At 35.8% G+C, this 19,642-nt stretch overlaps 1 protein-coding gene across 3 annotated transcripts in view; it reads right to left on the bottom strand.

Annotated features, from left to right (window-relative positions):
• The window catches only part of TMX3 (thioredoxin related transmembrane protein 3), a 43,105-nt gene continuing 24,688 nt past the window's right edge, over positions 1,226-19,642 (bottom strand). For 2 of the 3 annotated variants that reach the window (XM_005654478.3, XM_021099371.1), the window contains 7 exons: positions 17,752-17,850; positions 14,519-14,576; positions 14,273-14,326; positions 12,258-12,314; positions 7,652-7,781; positions 6,248-6,316; positions 1,226-4,696 (listed from right to left, as the gene is read on the bottom strand). In XM_005654478.3, the coding sequence (XP_005654535.1) occupies positions 4,436-4,696; positions 6,248-6,316; positions 7,652-7,781; positions 12,258-12,314; positions 14,273-14,326; positions 14,519-14,576; positions 17,752-17,850 (728 nt within the window). In that variant the 3' untranslated portion in view covers positions 1,226-4,435. Of the gene's footprint in view, positions 4,697-6,247; positions 6,317-7,651; positions 7,782-9,847; positions 9,916-12,257; positions 12,315-14,272; positions 14,327-14,518; positions 14,577-17,751; positions 17,851-19,642 lie in introns of all 3 variants that reach the window. The other variant, XR_002345979.1, reaches the window with a different exon arrangement.

Here is a 19,642-nt window from a genome sequence, read left to right as displayed (position 1 = left end):
TTTGTGCCTGTATTTGTGGCCTCACAGAATTTCTCAGAAGGAAATGTCCCCTTATGTTAAAGTATTTTCAGTGTGGGAATTCTGTCCCCCGGGAGGCTCTTCTGTCTGTGGATATTCCTTTTGCCAAGTGTCCCCTCACCTTGAACTGTAGTCCATTTCGCTATGATCCACCCATGGAACTATCACAGTTGCAGACAAGCTGAGTAAATCTGACTCCTTCACACTAATGTCACCTGTATTGTCCTGGTCCCTCTGAGGTCCAAAGATCTAATAGCAGTCATTACATGCTGAACAACAAATTATATGAAAAGGGAAACTAAGAAAAACAGCAAAGCAGAAGACTCACAATTGAGCATTTTAAGTAGTACCTGCATGCCATTTACTGCGGCCTAGACATTCCACGAGGACTGAGGTTATGAATGCCTTTTACTGCTGTACCCTCAGTAGTCCAGAGAAGACATTTAATAAACATTTGTTGAAAGAATAAATTGCAAGAAAAAAATTGCCACTTTTCCACTGGTTGAGGGCTCTTATTAGAAGAGGCCCATTCTAACAGCCAGTCTGACACACCAAATTGTTTGAGACCAATTTTGTGGCTGATATTCCTGTGCCAAGGTAATAATTCTCATAAAAAGATACGTTCATGGTATAAAATACGGAAAATTATCAAAAGTTAATTTTATATAGTTTTTTTTAGTACTATTTTGAAAAAAGACAAAAGGATTGAGGATTGAGTCCCATTTTATAGACAAAAGGATTGAGGATTGAGTCCCATTTTACAGACAGTGAAAACGAGGGGTGTTTGTGTTGTGTCCAAGATCACACTTTAGCAGTTGACCCAAGACTCACATCCAATTATCCTAACTTTAAACTTAAGATGACCAGGTTTTACAAATACAAAATATATCAAACCTATGAATCTCAGGTTCTTCATCTTAAAGAATTATAATCTGATCTCTCTCAAGTCTGTTTAAATTTTAAGACCATGTTTCTACAGTAACAAATAATTTAACAATTAACTGTAGCACAGCAGGTTAAGGATCCAGTGTTGTCACCGCAGCGGCTTAGGTCACCCATGGCCCAGGAATTTCCATGTCACAGGGGGGCCACTTTAAAAAATGAGGAAAAACATTTTGTGGAAGATCAGTCTTAGGTGTCCTCTCTGCTTGCACAGAGAAATATTTATGTCCCAGAAAACCAAAAGATAAACAGTAAAAATAAACAATTATGTTTTCAATTAATTTATTTTAGAAAAATGAAGGTTTACAACTGGTGCCTTAAGGCAGGTATCATGACATCAACAAGTTAGTAATACAGACTTTCAAAAACCTTTATAGATTAGTCCAAAGTAGAAAATATTTTTTGCCCACTCTTGGACTCAGACACATTCAGAAAAAATATATATTTATAAAAATAAAATGGTAAACCTAATTCCACCATTTAATTGATAGTCTAACATCCTATAGTCGTTTGTTTGAACAATTTCTGCATATTAAGAATAGCTGAGTAATTTTTCCCTGTCCTACCTCCATATTATATGAAGCAATGATGAAAATATTTAAATCACATCTTGAAAAATCAATCCCCAAAAAGTCCCTGAAACAAAAATACAAGAAACATCACAAGAACAGAAATCCGCTAAATAAAATCAATATAGTTAACTGTTTTGCTATTCATATAGACCCGTCCTTCAGCCTCTAGGTATTTGGCTCGTAATGTTATTTCTAATTCAGATACCAGGGAGCAGTATGTGTGAAGAATAAAATGAAAATGCCAGGTCTAATACACCTCAGATAAGTTTCAGATAGCAGTTTCAAATAGCTAGAGAAATATCAATGGATATGATGAAACAAAAAAGACCGCAAGCTGTAACAGGGTGCATAGCTCAATAAAAACATGTGCACTTTCTCTCTTTGAAATAGCTTTAAAAACTGTCTGAGCACCAGAGTCAGCAATAGTAAGCATCTAAAATTTTGAACTTCAGAAGTTAGAAGCAGAACTTTATTGCAACTGAAAGAGAAGGCAAAACTCCAATTTACTGAAGGACTGTCCACCTATGGACATGTAATCAAAGCAGGATGCACCACTCAACTGGGTTGTCTATGTTCTTCTAACAGACTCATGGAGAAACCTACCTTTATTTTGAAATAATTTTTCCTGAAATAAAAATAGCATTCCTAGTAAACTCTGATATCACATTGAGGAGAAAACCTCACTAGTGAGCAAACATTTTAAATCTCTTTTGTAAGGCTACTGAGACAGTATCCTAGAGACAAATAAAAGGCAAAATTTTAATACAAAATAATTATTCACTTATAAACCATTTACACATTTAAAACACAAACAGAATATGAGGCAACAGTATAGACTTGTGAAAAGATAACAGAAAACTAAGGCATTAATTTATAAACAAGAAAATCTCAGAATACAAAGATCACTGGATTTTGTTGATACATATTAAGCTTTGCTTTTTTTTTTTTCCTTTTCCCTGTTTTGCTTTTTAATTTATAGGTGTGCTTGACAAAAGACAAAACTGTGCAGATGACAGATATGACAGTGATAAGCATGAAGAAAAAAAGCAATGACATTTTTACAACACTTTCCCCTGTCAGTGGTGGTGGCTAAGCTTTTTACTTTCCTACTAGGCTGAGACTCAAATGAGGCACCTGTGCTTACCTGAGCTTCTCACTGCCGCAAACAAGCTTGGCCACTGCGGACATTAATACTTATCCTTCAAAAGAATCGCTATTACTCTTTAGACAGGAATGTCCTTGTTAAATTAACAGCATTTATCTCCAATTTCTACTTAAGAATAACGTTTCATTTCAGTATTTCCTGAAATTTCCTGTGACTGAGTATGTTCCTCATTTATAAAAACTGTAATAACGGGGTGCCAAAATCAAAGGGGTACTTAAGAATAAGTAATTATTATATACTAATAAGTGTAAGAAAGCAATTACTAGTCACTCCTTAACACTTAGGATAACAAGAGCTTCAGGTTAGTATTGATCAGCATGATATCAGAAACAACCACAGGCTGCCCTGGGGACCATAGCCCTAAACAGCTTCAGCATCATGACCATGAATTACATATTTTTAAAGTGATAACACATTTTTAAATGTTTACTAACTCAATGAATAATTACCCAATAGTCACCTACTAAAAATCCTAAACTTAGCTAAAATGAAAGCCTCAAAAATAAACTAATCTACAATGAACATTCCATACCATTATAAAAGAAAATATCAATTTTTGTACATTACTTGGTAGAGAATTCCTATGTTATCCCATTATGAAGAGATGAGAGGATAAACTGGATAACAGAACTGGGAGGATGGAGAAGGTAACTGGCAGATCTTTTTAATCTTGGACCTGAATTTTCTTAAAAGGCTGATTATGTCACTCATGACTCATTATGAACATAGACATGCCCATAATATTACATGTCAATAAATTTTACATGTGTATATGTATGTGTGATGTGTATACAAAAGATATATACACATCACATATACATTAGATCATAAGTTATCATTAACATCAACATAAAAATAGGATATATATTACTTTTTAAAAAGCAGCAGGAGCTTTTTATCAAAGAAATCTTTCAGAAGAACTCCCAAAATATAAACAAAAATAAAAGCAGGCTGTTCTGGCTAAACCAGCACAGCAGTAACAGAGACACACCCTGCCCCCTTCTTGTACCAAGACACCTTCTGAGTGTCCAGGGCATCATTTGAAATCACGGATCCAAGTAAATCCTGTTTATGCTGCAAAGATTAAACTGAAGTCTATTTTTTTTTCCCCACTATGTTGGCCCATATGAAAATTTTATAATGCAACTGAGTATAAAGATAAAAAGCAACACTTCCTCTCCTTTAAAAGTAATAACAAAATAAAATCACTATTCTATATAAAACCAAATTATTTTTCATCTCATAACCTTAATTTGATACTTGGAAAAAGTTACTAGTTTTCCTTAAAGTGTCTAAATTTTAAAGACTTAATTTTGTCCATAGAAATCTTTCCCAAAACATGAGGAGAATGGATGATAGGGGTGAAGGTTTTATTTCCCTATCACACGTGGATCTTCCACCTGACCAGCCAATTTAAATATTCTGCCCAAGAATATTAACTTTGTCACAGACTTTTCAGATAGAGAAACATGCGAATAGAACTGATCTGGTATAACAACATCTGTAAGGTAAACTTTGATGGAGTTTTGATTTTGTTTGTTTTAGACAAACATTTCATCTCTTCACTCCAAAGATCTCCCCATTTACGGAAGGACAGTTTTATAACCCATGCAGTTGATAATAGCAAAATACAAATGCCATGTTCTCTTCTTTAGAGGTCATGATTAAATGTCTAAATTCAATAAATAGACTCCTTAATAATTTGAAATCCTATCAAATATTTTATCCTAGTAAAGTCTCAATCTTTCTTCTTCTCTAATACATCTTTGGGTTCTTGCACCGCAGGCACCAGAGGGTCTCCGCTCCTGGGCTCCTGCTGTTCTTTGCTCTCTTCTACCGGTTCTGGGCTTTCTGTCTCACTTTTGGACACTTCATATCGTTCTTCTATGTAACCTCCATCTGTGTCGGCTGTGTAGATGCCGTAGCACATGATGCTGATGACACCCAGTGGCAGGCCAAAGAGAAAGCAGCCCATGAGTGGAGAGCTCTTGAATATAGACTGTGGAAAGAGAAGTGCAGCTCAATTCCCACAGATGGATCCCGACATAAAATGCACAAATGAACTTAAAACTCCACAAATTTCTTCCTCTTGCTGCCATCCAACCTGCTTTTACTTCCAATGAATCAATGTCAACATTTCTTTCTTTTTTTAATATAATGATTTTTATTTTTCATTATAGCTGCTTTACAGTGTTCTGTCAATTTTCTACTGTACAGCATGGTGACCCAGTTACACCTAAGTGTATAGATTCTTTTTTCTCCAATGTCATTTTTTCTGTAGTAACTACCATGTTAAAGACATTGTAAGAGATAGAAATTGTATACTTGTGTGTGTGTGTGTTTGTGTAACCAGCTACTGGCAGCAGAAAAAGGTACCAAATTCTCCATTACCTTTAGAGACATTTATTTTTCTTACATAAATCACAAAGGTCTCTTTGAGATGGCTTTATGTGCCCAACAGCTGAATCTTGGCTGCAGGAATCTATCTGCTACTGAGAAGGCTGGTTAAAGAAGGCAGTATCTCTTTACCCAACATTTTTAACATTTTTTACTTTTCTGGTTAGCACTAAAGCAGCAATAATTTCCCTCAGTCTATATACTGTCTCCTCAGCTCCCAGAAAAGTAAAAGCAATTTAACTGATCAGGGTTTTCAACCATAATATATTCTATGGGTTGTGACTCTTGAGAACTAAATAGGCAATTCAGAGGAGAGCAAGGTCACTTCGGCTTGAGATAATGTAATAAGGCTTCACATAATAAAGATGTGTTGAGGCAGAAATTTAAGTGTGAGTAAGAAAAATGCAGACCAAGGTACAGCATGAGCTCAAAGACTAAGGACAGGGAATTCTGATGTGCATCACTGGAGACGGGAAAGAAAGTGATCAAAACCAATTGCTTTGGTATTATTAATTATGTAGAGATGTACAGAATGGACTGGAGACAGGGCCTGGGGAAGTGAGGAAACCAAGTGGTGGCTGGAGCAGCAACCAGACATAATGTGGTATGAGCCCAATCCATGGAAAGAAGGTAACTGAGAAACCAAAGGATACATGGAGTAAGTAAGAGGTTATCAGAATTTACTTTTCACCAATAGAAGGAGATTATTAGCTCCACTTTGCTTTTGGCCATAGTGATTGAAAATTCCCTTGGAGTAGCTCAAGACAGCAACAACCAGACCTAAATTTAAGACTCCAACAAATTTAGGGTTGCCCTACACTAAGCTGCCTAAAAGTTGAGACTGGGATAGTAAGAGATCTCAGTAAGAAGGGTTCAGATCCAAGGGCTGAAAAGAGCAGGGAGAAGAATGAAACTCTCAAAGTTGTGCTATCAAGCTGAGTGATTCTGAATTCTAGTTAACTTATAATCAAACAGAAATGAATAACTGAAACTTAATTTCCACCTGATGAGTAACTTTTCTTAACATAAACATGGACTAGTTCTTAATGTGCAAGTTAAGAAGATACATTTTTACCAATTCCTTTGAAACTCCATATTTTACCTTAGATATAACCTAAGGTATTATCAGTGACACTGAACTGTCACAACTTACCACAATAGTAGATTTGGCATCAAATACTATTCTTTTCAATCTCTGGACAATGCTATCACCTCCTTGGGCCTTAAATTTAATTAGAAAAAAAAATTGTTACTTAAATAGTATGACTTCATTTTTCTGAGCATTTTACAACTGCAGGTTAAGGGCTGACCACAAGATTACATAAAGCACCTGAAAGAGCCACGTAGGAAACATTTACTGGTTTTTCTGTCCTGCCTTCCTTCTGCTTTCCTGTGTGAACACAGTCTGATTCGCCTCTGAAAATGTACTCTCCCTGTTCACAATCCAAGCTGCTCAGCTGAGACTGACCCACCTGGAGTGAGGCCTGCCTATTCTGTGCGTGTGGCTGAGAGAGGGTTACGTTTATTTTTGCTATCTTCTAGGTAGAGTTTCCCTTAGTGTGGAAGCCAAAATGAAAAAAGTAATGCAAGGTAGAGGGAGAAAAATTCCTGATAAAAATCAATCAAATTCATGCACCAGCCATCTGTGAAGTCTGTCTGGCACATTCCTTGAATTTCACTTACTTACAAACAGAAGGGTTCTCACTTACACAGGGGAACTTCATTTCAGTAAGTGTTATCGTCACAAATATAACATTCCTACTATGTGATTAAGAGTGCTTTCAAAGAAATACTTGTTAATCTGTTAGCCAACTTTCAAGTATAGTTTGTAAAGCTGAAACAAGTCTCACGAAATAATAAAGTTCAGGAAAGCACTGATATCTCATGTTTGTTTGGTTTTTTTTTTCTGTTTTATTCTAATATACTGATTAAGATGCATTGTTGGTCACAGCCTGCTGAAGTGATTTCATAACCCTCTAATACAGGTTACGACCGAGTTTGAAAAATACTGCAGAATGCCTTCTGGAAAAAAAAAAGTTAAGATTATCTCTATTATTTCTAAGAAATATTTTACATGATTACATTTGGAACTGGGGCTGATTCTCAATACATTTCCCTATCTTTTAAGAAACAGGTATAATTCACATTTTTTTTTTTTAAAGAAAGCCAGTCTAAATAACTGAATCTAATTATACTCTTGAATCCAGAGATATAATGAGAGCCAGGAAAGTTCACTATCAGACAACTCTGTGCCCTGCAGCCCTCAGAGCATCCTCAGCCATCTGACTCTAAATGCCATCCTTGGGCATCTGATTCTAAAGGCCAACATGTCTCCCAATCACTATGACAACCTAAATTCCAAATAACCCTTAAAGGAACATCCCACCCACTAGCAGCCTCTGCCACTCAGGTCCTGGGAATATGACTCTACCTATAATGTGAGAGAAGCAAGGATGGAGGCTGGCCCCTCACCCCAGGTGATGGCTGACTCTTCCTTTCAGAATCAGAACTCTTTTCTCCTCCCATCACCCCTTTGAAATTAAAGTAAACAGCTTACATTTACTGTGCCATCCAAAATGTTATTAATGAACTGGACCATGTCTTCTGCATTCTTAATCTGCCTATCTAGTAAAAAGTATTGTTGGTTTGAAGTATTCAGTACGACCACAGTTGGGACTTTCAACTCACTAAAAATAGAAAAAGAAATCAAAGTAAACATTAAACACAGAGGCAACAAATATTCTGATATTTATTTGTATCATACCTAAATAAAGTATAAAAGGAGATATTGTGCATCAATTTAAAAAATAGCTAAGTAACATTTATGAAAAACATTCTAGCACACAAGAACAGAGAGCTGAGTATTCACAATTAAACCTAAGGATAAAAATGATGACATATGAAATATCAGTTTATGGGCAATATTATTCCTTGTGATAACTTTTATCTTAAATACCATCACTGTTAATCATAAAAAACCCAATTCAGTAAATGGTGTTCAGGCAACTAGAGTGAGAAGAGCTATTCTCCAGAGTCAATGCCTGTGTTCAAATCTAATGCTTTCCCATAACTTAGTTTAAGCCTGTTTTCCATTTATAAATATATAAAGGGGAGGGTACCTATCTTGTTATAGAAATTAAATGAGAAAATTCAAGCTGAATATCCAGCACATTCTTGTACATAATACAGGTTCAATAAATATTACTACAAATTCTCTGAATTCCCAACTACCCCACAATATAATCACCCCAACCTCACGGATGCTTCAGTGATACACTAAACATCAATTCAGCTTGCAGACAAAAACTGCAATATTACTAATGTGTCATTTACTTTAAATAATCTTTAATTTTTTCCTTCAAGGATAGGTCTTTACATCATCATAAAAGGAAGGTACTTAATTCTGTATGCCACCTACACATCAGTTTATGGTTATTCACATGTGTAGATGGATGTATGATGCAAAAGTACAAAACTCTAGAGCAGAAACAATTTGCACCACTGCATTATCAGCACACAAGTAACTGAGTCCAGGAGATTGCTCTTTTGCTTATAACTCTCTATGCCCCCCAAGCCACGTCCTTCTTCCAGTGAGACAAAACATGCTCATCTGATCCCTGATGTTGGGCTCAACTGTGTGATCTACAACAGGAAGGCACAGAAATGACTGAATCAGAGGTTTGAAATGCACTTGCCTTCTTGTGTTTGTGTGATTACCAGAACCTCCCCAGGAAAATATCTCTCCAGGGTGAAGGATGTGGAAGACACGTGGGATAGACCTGAACCTAACTGACAGCCTGGAGCCACATCCGGCTGCGTCTAGACAGTGTCAGCCAACCCCATACAAGAAAGAAACAATAAATGATTACTGCTTTATGCTACTGGGTATCAGGGTGCTTTATTATCCACTATTAATATCAGGCAAGAGTTAACTGTGTAATTTAAAAAGAAAACAAAAAAACACAGGAGTTCCCGTTGTGGCTCAGTGGTTAACAAATCCGACTAAGAACCACAAGGTTGCAGGTTTGATCCCTGGCCTGCTCAGTGGGTTAAGGATCCGGCATTGCTGTGAGCTGTGGTGTAGGTCATAGATGCGGCTCAGATCCGGCGCTGCTATGGCTCTGACATAAGCCAGCAGCTACAGCTCCAATTAGACCCCTAGCCTGGGAACCTCCATATGCCGGGGGAGCAGCCCTAGAAAAGGCAAGAAAGACAAAAACAAACAAACAAAAAAAACAGCTTCATTCTTGTTAGTATAAGAATATGAGACAACTTTCTGACTTAGAGCAGTTTAGTTACTGGTTATCATCATAATGCATCAGTATCAAAAAAAATTCTATTTTTATGGAATGGATTAGAAACTGGCTTTCCTATAAAAATACGTCTTATGAAAAAGTTAAATATACAGCTGAACTAGAAACAATTTGTTCTGAAAAAATTGAATTTGAATAACTATAAAAAATAATACCTCATCCTATTCCCTCTTAATGATACTCACAAAAACCTAATACAAAATAATTTAATAGACAAAGGTCTGAGAGTACCCTATTTTCTTGAGAAAAAGTAAAAAACATACTCAATGCTACAGAATAACTACCTTATATGATATCATATTTTCCCTAACTTAAAAACTTTTAGGCATCAACAGTTAACTAGATTCTACTAATTTATCTGTCAATATTGATGTTATAGGAATTAAGAGCTTTGGGAGTAAGAGAGATCTGGATTTAAGGACTGGATCTCTTTGACTTACTTGTTGGGCATCCTTTGGCATATTATTTAACTTCCTTGAGTTTCTTCTAAGAAATTTCAATTTCCCATCTATATAAAATGGAAATAATAATAGTACTTACACCTTACTGAGTCACTGTAAAAGTTAGAAAACATACATTGACCACTTAGTCCAGAGGTGGTGACACGGTAAAGTGCTCATTAAGGCCTTTTGCTTATTATATAACAATCATTATATGCCTTCTCTCTTCTTTCAAAAAAAGCAAATAAATTAAAAAAAAATAAGGGGTTGGTGGTAGAGATTATTGTTCTTTGACCATAACTGTAGCAAAATTTCTACTATCTCACAACTCGAATTAGAAATACTTCTCATGAAGGAAGGAATGTCCATCCATCCCTAGAAATTCTGAATATTATTCTGATTAAGGAGTTATCAGATGCAAACTGCTTTGGCCCTTTGCCAATAATGTTACACTGCATCACTTTATTGGCTTACAAGGACATTAAAAAAGGGCTATATCAAAGTCCCTACTACATATACTGTAAAAATTCTATTAAAATATATTTCTACTACAATAGAAATGAGATTATATAACATAGCAATTTCTCTTAGGTTTCCACCAGGTCAACCATACTCCTCTAGGTAAAAATTATTTTATAGGTGATGGGAAATGTGTAAATGTTTTTCTACTCTGTCTGGAGTATTAAACTCAACTTAAGTACCTTTAAAAATTGTGTAACTATTTCATTTACCTTTGTCTTAATTTCTTCATTATACATTATATCTAGTACTTTATATCTTTGGTAAACCCGCCCTCTCAAACTCTTATTGGAATAAGGATAATGAATTGACTATAAATGAGTAAAGAAAATGCTATGTTTTAACTTCATGCACTTATTTGAAAATTATGCATGTTACTGTGGGTTTTTATTTCCCCAGTTTTCTTAGTTGGAAAATGGCAGACATTCATTTAACCTAATGCCTTGTAGCAATGAAGGAAGGTGTCTGCTACACCAAAGCTGCCAAGCAAAGCAAGAGAGGAACCAACAGGGTACCATCTGTTTTAACTGGGCCTCAATGCCACCAGACAAGTTCTTTAGGGCTTTCCCCATCTTCACATCCAGGCTATTTTAAGTCCCATTTTCCAAATGCTGTTGTGTCTGTTATTATGCTCTGCCTGAAATAACCTCTCTGCAGGCTTCAGCTAACTTCTCATTCTTTAGAATGTCTTTCTCTTGCTCTCTTTTTAAATTATGGTTGACTTACAGTGTCATGTTAATTTCTGCTCTACAGTATAGGGACCCAGTCATACATATATATCATACATATATATACACACATTCTTTTTCTCATAATTACTGCCTCCTCTGGCAAATGTTTTCTAAACCCTTCTGCTTTACTGTGCATTGGGACTGGGGTAAGGGTGGGGTGTTTCTGTTTTCAGAGTTCTGTACCACAGAGACCTTCTCATATAGTGCTGTATTCATCACGCTGCCTTACCCAGCAGACTATAAGCATCTGAAGACAGGGATTCTAATTTACTCATTTTCTGAATCAATAAGACCAAACACAATATATAAGCAAATACCACTGAATGCCTACTGAATAGAGTAGGCTTTTATTTGAAATTTATTAATTCAATATAGGTATGGTATGTGTTTTCTAATATCAATTCCTTGAAGTAACAATCAGAGCTTTATAACATAAACATACTCAATAATATTATTTTAAAATTGCATATTTTCTATTGAGTTATTTTAAGTATGTTAAAATAAATTCTAGAATAGCAATTAATTCTTAAATGTTAAAAATTTTCTACTTAAGAAGGAGTTCCCATTGTGGCATAGCAGAAACGAATCTGACTAGTATCCATGAGGATGCAGGTTCAAGCCCTAGCCTTGCTCAGTGGGTTAAAGATCCGGCATTGCTGTGAGGTGCCGTGTAGGTCGCAGACATGGCTTGGATCCCACATTGCTGTGGCTGTGGTATAGGCCGGCAGCTATAGCTGATTCGACCCCTAGCCTGGGAATCTCCATATGCTGCAGGTGGGGCCCTAAAAAAGGCAAAAAAAGTAAAAAAATAAAAAATAAGAAAAATTTTCTACTTAAGTTAGTTATTAAAAACTGAACTTAAGGTGTATATTAACAGAAACCACAAAATTTACAAGTTTGGCATTTTCTTTCTCAAGTACTATAAGTTATCAACATTAAATTAGGAGTTTTTAGTATAGAACAATATTAAAGTTATATTAAGATTAAAATATAGATTTAAAAACTGAAGTACAATATTTAATGGGAGAATACCTGCATCACCACATACCAAAGGTTTGTTTTTTCAGCTATTAGTCCTTCTGCCTGTCTCTGAGAAACAGAAATTTAAAAATTGATGGAATTGAACACAAAATCATTTCATCATTTAATATTTTACTTACTCCATCAGCAAGGTATTTATATATTCATTTCCATCCATATGGCCAAACTGAAAATCCCTAAACAAGAAGAAGGAAAAAAAAAGAGAAAGAGAGAAAGAGAACAATATTAAATGCAAAAAAAGGGACAAATACAAAGAACTAAACTTAGGGCTTGGTAAACATGTAAACGCTGTAAACATTTAACATATAAATCACATATAATAAATGCAAAAAAGAGTAAAGTATAAATTTTTCTGGCTCTTATGATACAAACACACTGAAGAATTGTGCAAACCTTTAAGATACTTCTATTTGGTTTTATAGTATGTAACAGCAGAAATACATATCATTGATACATCATTAGAAGATTCAGAATAAAAGGGGGATAATAACTAAGTGTAACAAATGTATATTGACTCATGACAGTAACTAACTGATGCAGCAAACAGGAAAAAATCACCTATTTTTTAATGTTCTGTTATTCTTTGAGTTTCTGTTACAATCATCTGTCTTTATCTGATTGTGATTGCTTATTTAACTTTATCTCAAATGTAAGAGTAGAGAGGCAGCCTCATTTTAGTGTGTTTTGCTTTAAGTTTCCAAGTATCGTGTTTTTTATAAATTTAAGGTTTGTGGCAACCCTGCACTAAACAAGGCTATCATTGCCATTTTTGATAATTCTTACAATATTTAAAATTTTTTCATTATTATTATATCTGCTATAGTGATCTATGAGCAGTGATCTTTGATATTACTATGTTGATATTTGGGGGTACCATGAACTGCGTGCATACAAGACCACTTAAGTAATAAACATTGTGTATGTTCTGGCCACTCCAGCTGTCTCCCCATCTCTCTCCCTCTCCTCAAGTCTCCCTATTCCCTGAGATACAACAATACTGATATCATACCAGTTAATAGCCATACAACGGTCTCTGAATGTTCAAGCCAGAGTCCTATATTTCTCACCTTAAAAGCTACAAAAATTCAAGCTTAATGAGGAAAGTGAGTCAAAAGCAGAGACAGACTGAATGCTAGGCCTCTTGCACCAAAGAGTTAGCCATACTGTGATGCAAAAGAAAAGTTCTTGAAGGAAGTTAAAGGTGCTAAATCTACTCTGCCTGCACTCTAATCATGAACAAAACCTGGAGGCAACACATCTACTTATAACATGGTTTACTGAATACTTTAAGACCCACGGTTGGGACCTAATGGTCAGAAAAAATGATTCCTTTCAAAGTATTATTGCTCATTGACAGTATACCTGGTCGCCCAAGATCTCCAATGGAGATGGACAATGAGACTGATGTTGTTTTCATGCCTGCTAACAAAACATCCATTCTGCAGCCCATGGATCAAGGAGTCATTCTGACTTTCAAGTCTTATTATTGAAGACACACATTTCCTAAGGCCATAGCTGCCATGGATAGTGATTTCTCTGATGGATTTGGGCAAAGTAAATTGAAAACCTCTGGAAAGGATTCACCATTTTAGATGCCATTAAGAACATTAATGATTCAGAGTTCTCTTGTGGTGCAGTGGCTTAGGTTGCCTGTAGTGCTGGCCCAGGAACTTCCACATGCCAGAGATGCAGCCAAAAACAAAAACAAACAAACAAAAAAATTGTGATTCATGGGAAGAGGTCGAAAAATCAACATTAACAAGAATTTGGAAGAAGCTAATTCCATTATCTCAAGCCAAAGTGACCTTGCTCTCTTCTGAATTTGTCTATTTAGTTCTCAAGAGTTACAGTCACAAACCATAGAATACATTACGGTTGAAAAACCTCATCAGTTAAATTGCTTTTACTTTTCTGAGAGCTGCAGAAACAATGTATATAGACTGAGGGAAATTATTGCTGCAGATGGCAACAAACTTCAAGTCCAAACAATTTATACAGAAATGAAACATGCTGTAATTCACTTCAGTTCCTTGATTCATCTTTGAAAGTATGAAATATTCCTGTTTTTAATTTGCTGTATTACAAAACATAATTCAACAAAGAAAATGAAATCTTCCAGAATGCAAACATTTACCTGTGGAACTGGTCTCTATAATCTCTAGCAACTTCCTGAATAACTGACTTTAATCTGTGAAAGAACAAAACCACATGAATAGTCCATATCATTAACCTGAAAAATATATTCAATTATGATACTGGCTGCCTTATCTAATATCTAATACTACAGGAAAAGTAAGATACTATATCAAGTTTATCTGACGCCATGTAAAGTCTGAATTGGATGATATTTGAAGCTTAAAACTATTTCAAAACACTATACCTGGTATGTTCAATTGATGTATTTTTCTCATCAACAACTGCAATAGCCACGAGCTTTCCTGAAATTAGGAATGACATCTAAATTCAATATAACCCTCATTATACAAACATCTCAATTATTACTGCAGCTATGAATAAGGAATTAGTATACAGTTTTCAGAATTCAATTATCTTACACACGTTATGCTTACGAGAGTGAAACAGTGAATTACTGACTCAAAATGATAAATTCCCACCTACCTCCCATCCCCCAAATGTAAATAGTAAATATTTAACAATTTGTGTATTAAACTGTATGTTTTGAATACAATTCAGTTACCCACAAACTGACTAAAATAAGTATTTTATTGAGAACTAAAACTATAAGAAACAAGTTGATGAAAGAAATATACTAAATTACCACAGCTCTAAAAAAATGGTATAGAACAAGAAAAAATTTTAACAATATTATTCCCTCTGGTACCATGTGCTACTACTTGCTAGTAATAATGAACAATATGAAATGGACTCGAATTTATTTAACCCTAAGTAGAACATAAATGATATTCATTTCTGATAGCCTCTAGGAAGGCAGCATGATGTAATAACCAGACCATTGGTGCTGGAGTCAGGAAACCAGGCCCTACAATATGGCAGCATCTACTGTGTTCAGGCTAGGAGATCACGAGGCACATCATCTATTAGCTGTGTGACTTAGCCTTAGTAAACATCAAACTTATTTTAGAAACTAGTATCTATAGCAAAGTTATTTGGAGAGTGGAAGGAGATTACATGTACAAAAATACTGGGGTAGTTTCTGGCTCCGAGTAGGTATATAAACATAGGATTAAATCAATAATCTTTCAGTATCAGCCCCATATGCTAATACTTCTTCTCTACTTTCATACTTAAATTCTACACAAGCATGCCTTTAAATCTTGACTCTTCTTTTAATCTTCAGCTAAAAACTTAAGTTCACAATGCTTACTTCCTCTCTTGAAATATTCATTTCCTGTTCAGTGTTTGGTTCTGACTACATATCTTTAATTTTCAGGTGCTTCATGAGGTTTTTCTTGCCTACGATATGTCCAGCATCTTCCCAAGGCCAACACCGGTAGTTTCTCAAGTATTAATTTCACAATTACTGAGCACTGAGCAATGTACCCAGCACTGGGTTAGTTCCTGAGGCCACAGTGAAGAGCACAGACACAGCTCTGCTCTTGCAGAAGCAGTGTCTATGGGAAGGATAATCACACAGACGTATGATTAACAATTACAAACTGGGAGGATGGACACATGGGGTTTATAAAAGATTAAAGTACACTAAGATACTCTGAGGGATCAGTGACAGATTGTCCTAAGGTCTGAGTTTGACAGATGAGTATAAATTCACTGCCCATTTCCAGGCAAAGAAAACAGAGTGTCTAATGGTGCTCTGGTTCAAGGTGTACAGAATTTTAAAGAAATTGAACAGTCAACGTTGGTTGGAAAAGAGAGAGGAGCAAAGGCAGGAGTCAGAAGACACAGGGACCTGCAGTCTCCAGAACCCCTGGTAAAGACCCTAAGTGTTTTTAGATCTAAGGGTCTAAGTCAGACCCTAAGCCACCAAGGACAAGGAGTCTGTTGCAGGGCTTATACAAGTGGCCAGATAAGAAAAGCAGGGTCACAGCCAAAGCTGACACCTCATCAGGGCAATCACATTGGGCACACAAACACTGCCATAGCCAACTCCTTTCCAAATTAACCTGGGAGAAGACACTGAAGAGGGCCAAAGCTGCCTATCTCAATTACCTTGAGGTCATCTGCCTCCTATGATCACTGTACTGAAAGCAGAACTACCATATTCTGACATTTCCCCCTCACCCCTTTCCTTTTCCATGGGGCTGCATGAATTAGCAAGTAAACCTAGTCTTTGACAGTATCCACATCAACTTCTAATACTGAACTAGTGCACAGCTCTCTCTGCAAGGACAGCAAAGACAGAAGCATCACCAGACAGAAAAAGCACGCTGAGGAAACAGAGCAAAGATCATCCCATGAAAGCTACCAAGTAACAGAAGGATGTGATAGAACACTTCTGTTTTGTATTCTTAATCAGATTCAAAAGGAGGAAATCATGAAAAGGAAATTCTATGCCTATACTTCTCATATTAAAAAACTGAGCCTTGAGTAACATTTTCCCATTCTTTTAATCTAAGACTATACCTTCACCCTACTTATCATAACGTTGTGGATAGACACAAATGCGGTAACATTAACCATGACTTATTTCTTATTTTTAAATTTCTATAAAGTTACAAAACACTTCCTACTAAAACTTACATGGTTAGCTTGTTATAATTTTTGCAGTTTCTATCTGTTTGAGACCATTCTAGCTTCTTAGAGCTTTCTTTTCTGCATCTACATTTATATTTGCTTTGCTTAACATTTTCAATCATGTAGCTTCAAGAAACCATGCCAATTTTATGCTTCATAAGTACAAGCAGGCTTTCAAAGATTGTGATAAGTTGTATTCCAGCTCCTATTAAAAAGTCAGCCTTGGAGTCCCCGTCGTGGTGCAGTGGTTAACGAATCCGACTAGGAACCATGAGGTTGCAGGTTCGATCCCTGGCCTTGCTCAGTGGGTTAAGGATCCGGTGTTGCCGTGAGCTGTGGTGTAGGTTGCAGATGCGGCTCAGATCCTGAGTTGCTATGGCTCTGACATAGGCCGGCGGCTACAGCTCTGATTAGACCCCTAGCCTGGGAACCTCCATATGCCTCAAGAGCGGCCCAAGAAATGGCAAAAAAACAAAAAAACAAACAAAAAAATTCAGCCTCCTGAGTATAGCCTTCTGGTTACTTTTCTCATTTTCTTATTATCCAAGATCTGTTTTTCCTATCACTATCAGTTTTATTAATGAACCCTTTCTAGCTAATATTATTCCACATGTAAAGGTATGTTCTTTGGTAATATTACTTCATATTCTCTAGAAGTTGAACTGCAGGTCTGAAAGAAGGAATGCTACTATGAAACAGAATTTAAAAACTCATTTCTTATAGGAATTCCCTTGTGGTGCAAAAGGTTAAGTATCCAGCATTTTCACTGCAGTGGCTTGGAGTCACTACTGTGGCGTGGGTTTGATCCCTGGCCCTGGAACTTTTATATGCTGTAGGAATGGCCAAAAACAAAACAAAACCCTAATTCGCTACAGATTTAAGTAATCAGTCAAAGGAAATTTTTTTAGAGTCATGGAGTGTTGTATATATGCTTGTTACCAGTGTCTCCAAGTTCATACAAGAGGAAGCCATCCATTGTAAGATAATTCTGAAACCTCTCCCTGTTGATCCAAGATGATAGATCACCATCTTCATATTCTTAAAAACAAAACAAAGTTGATAAATTTTAGTGTAAAGATATTAAAATGCTTATAATATTGAATCTAGCAATATGTATAAAATGCCTGAAACAGGATCATAATCTTAAATGTCTAAATTTCACTTTTAGGAAGTTGTTCAAAGCACACAATCAACTGTAAAAAAAGAACTAATGAACAAAACAATTCAAACTATAGCACCTTTAAACATACATAAAAATAAAAGAAATAACTGAAGAGATAAATAAATAAAAATAGCAAAAATAACAAATATCCTAAACAGAAGATAAATCATTACAGTACATAATTGTGGAAGATCATTTATAGATTAAAAAAATGTAATAATTAAGTGGTAAAAAGGTAACAATGTCACAACATGACTAACTTTGTTAAAAAGTAGGAAAAATACTGATAGAATGATAAAACAAAAGCATATATATATCCTAGTAAATAGTTTTCCTGACTTATTAGTTATTCCTGGATGATGGCATTAGGGATAATTTTTAATTATAATTTCTCTGCTCCTCTTTATTATATGAAATTTTGATTTCAGTCTGCAACCCTTTTTCGCAAGTAAAACAAACACCAACACACATACAAAGCCAAGTATTTTAGCCCTTTTCTAACATCAAAGCTTCTGATGTGCAGACAGGAAACATTTATAATATCCAAGAGAATTATGCCCTGATTACAAATTTAATTCTGAAGTAATTATGAAAAATCATTATAATAACTGCATAAAGAAGAATACTGATATAAAAGCCTACCAATAATGTCTGGTTCAAGGATGGATTTAACTGATTTTTAAAAAGGTGTGCTTTTCTGTTACTTCCATTGCTAAACAAAACATTTTTGAGTTATCAAACCCATAAAATAAGTAATATAATGCAAATCTGAAAGTATTTATGGATTTGGATTTACAAATTAGAAAAATAAACATAAAACTAGAGGTTAATTATTGGGCTACCATCTCCACTCCAGGGCAAAAGCAAATTTTCTAAAGATTATACACAAAAGCATATAAAGTATACACCTGTCGTGGCTCAGTGGTTAACGAATCCAACTAGGAACCATGAGGTGGCGTGGTTCGATCCCTGGCCTTGCTCCGTGGGTTAGGATCCGGCATTGCCATGAGCTGTGGTGTAGGTTGCAGATGCGGCTCAGATCCCGCGTTGCTGTGGCTCTGGCGTAGGGGGGTTGCTACAGTTCCAATTGGACCCCTGGCCTGGGAACCTCCATATGCCAGGGGAGTGGCCCAAGAAATGGCAAAAAGACAAAAAAAGATTATACACAGAAGTGATAAATCTGAAACTCATTGGAAAATAAACTATTGTTCTGAGCCCCATCCCAATGCTTCTGAAATTAACAACAATGAAATCAATAGTAGGATAAGCATTCAAAGTAAACCCTTTATCTGAAGAGTTCCAGGGAGGTGCTAAACACTGCTGCATGTTAGAAAAGGTACCTTAACACACCTACTCCTGTCTTCCTTGGACATGGAGGCCACATCACAGATACAGATGAGGAAGGGCACTTTCTTAGTCATTATTCAAGAGTATATATGTCTAAACAGGTAGGATCAGCTTTTTCCATTTTGAGTTGTTAACAAATTCATGATGGAACCAGAACTGGAGATTTAAAGGCTGAAGCTTGATTACACTACTATTTTAACTTGGAAATAACAAAATCTCTTTAATCCTGTTTATTTGTGAAACAGTAAGAAGACTGATCTCAAAAGACTGTTGTAATGACCAACTGAGACAATATACACTAAGTGATAACCATACAAGAAA

Source organism: Sus scrofa, chromosome 1, assembly GCF_000003025.6.
Source record: "Sus scrofa isolate TJ Tabasco breed Duroc chromosome 1, Sscrofa11.1, whole genome shotgun sequence".
Lineage (NCBI taxonomy): Eukaryota > Metazoa > Chordata > Mammalia > Artiodactyla > Suidae > Sus > Sus scrofa.
This window is presented reverse-complemented; position numbering and strand designations above follow the sequence as displayed.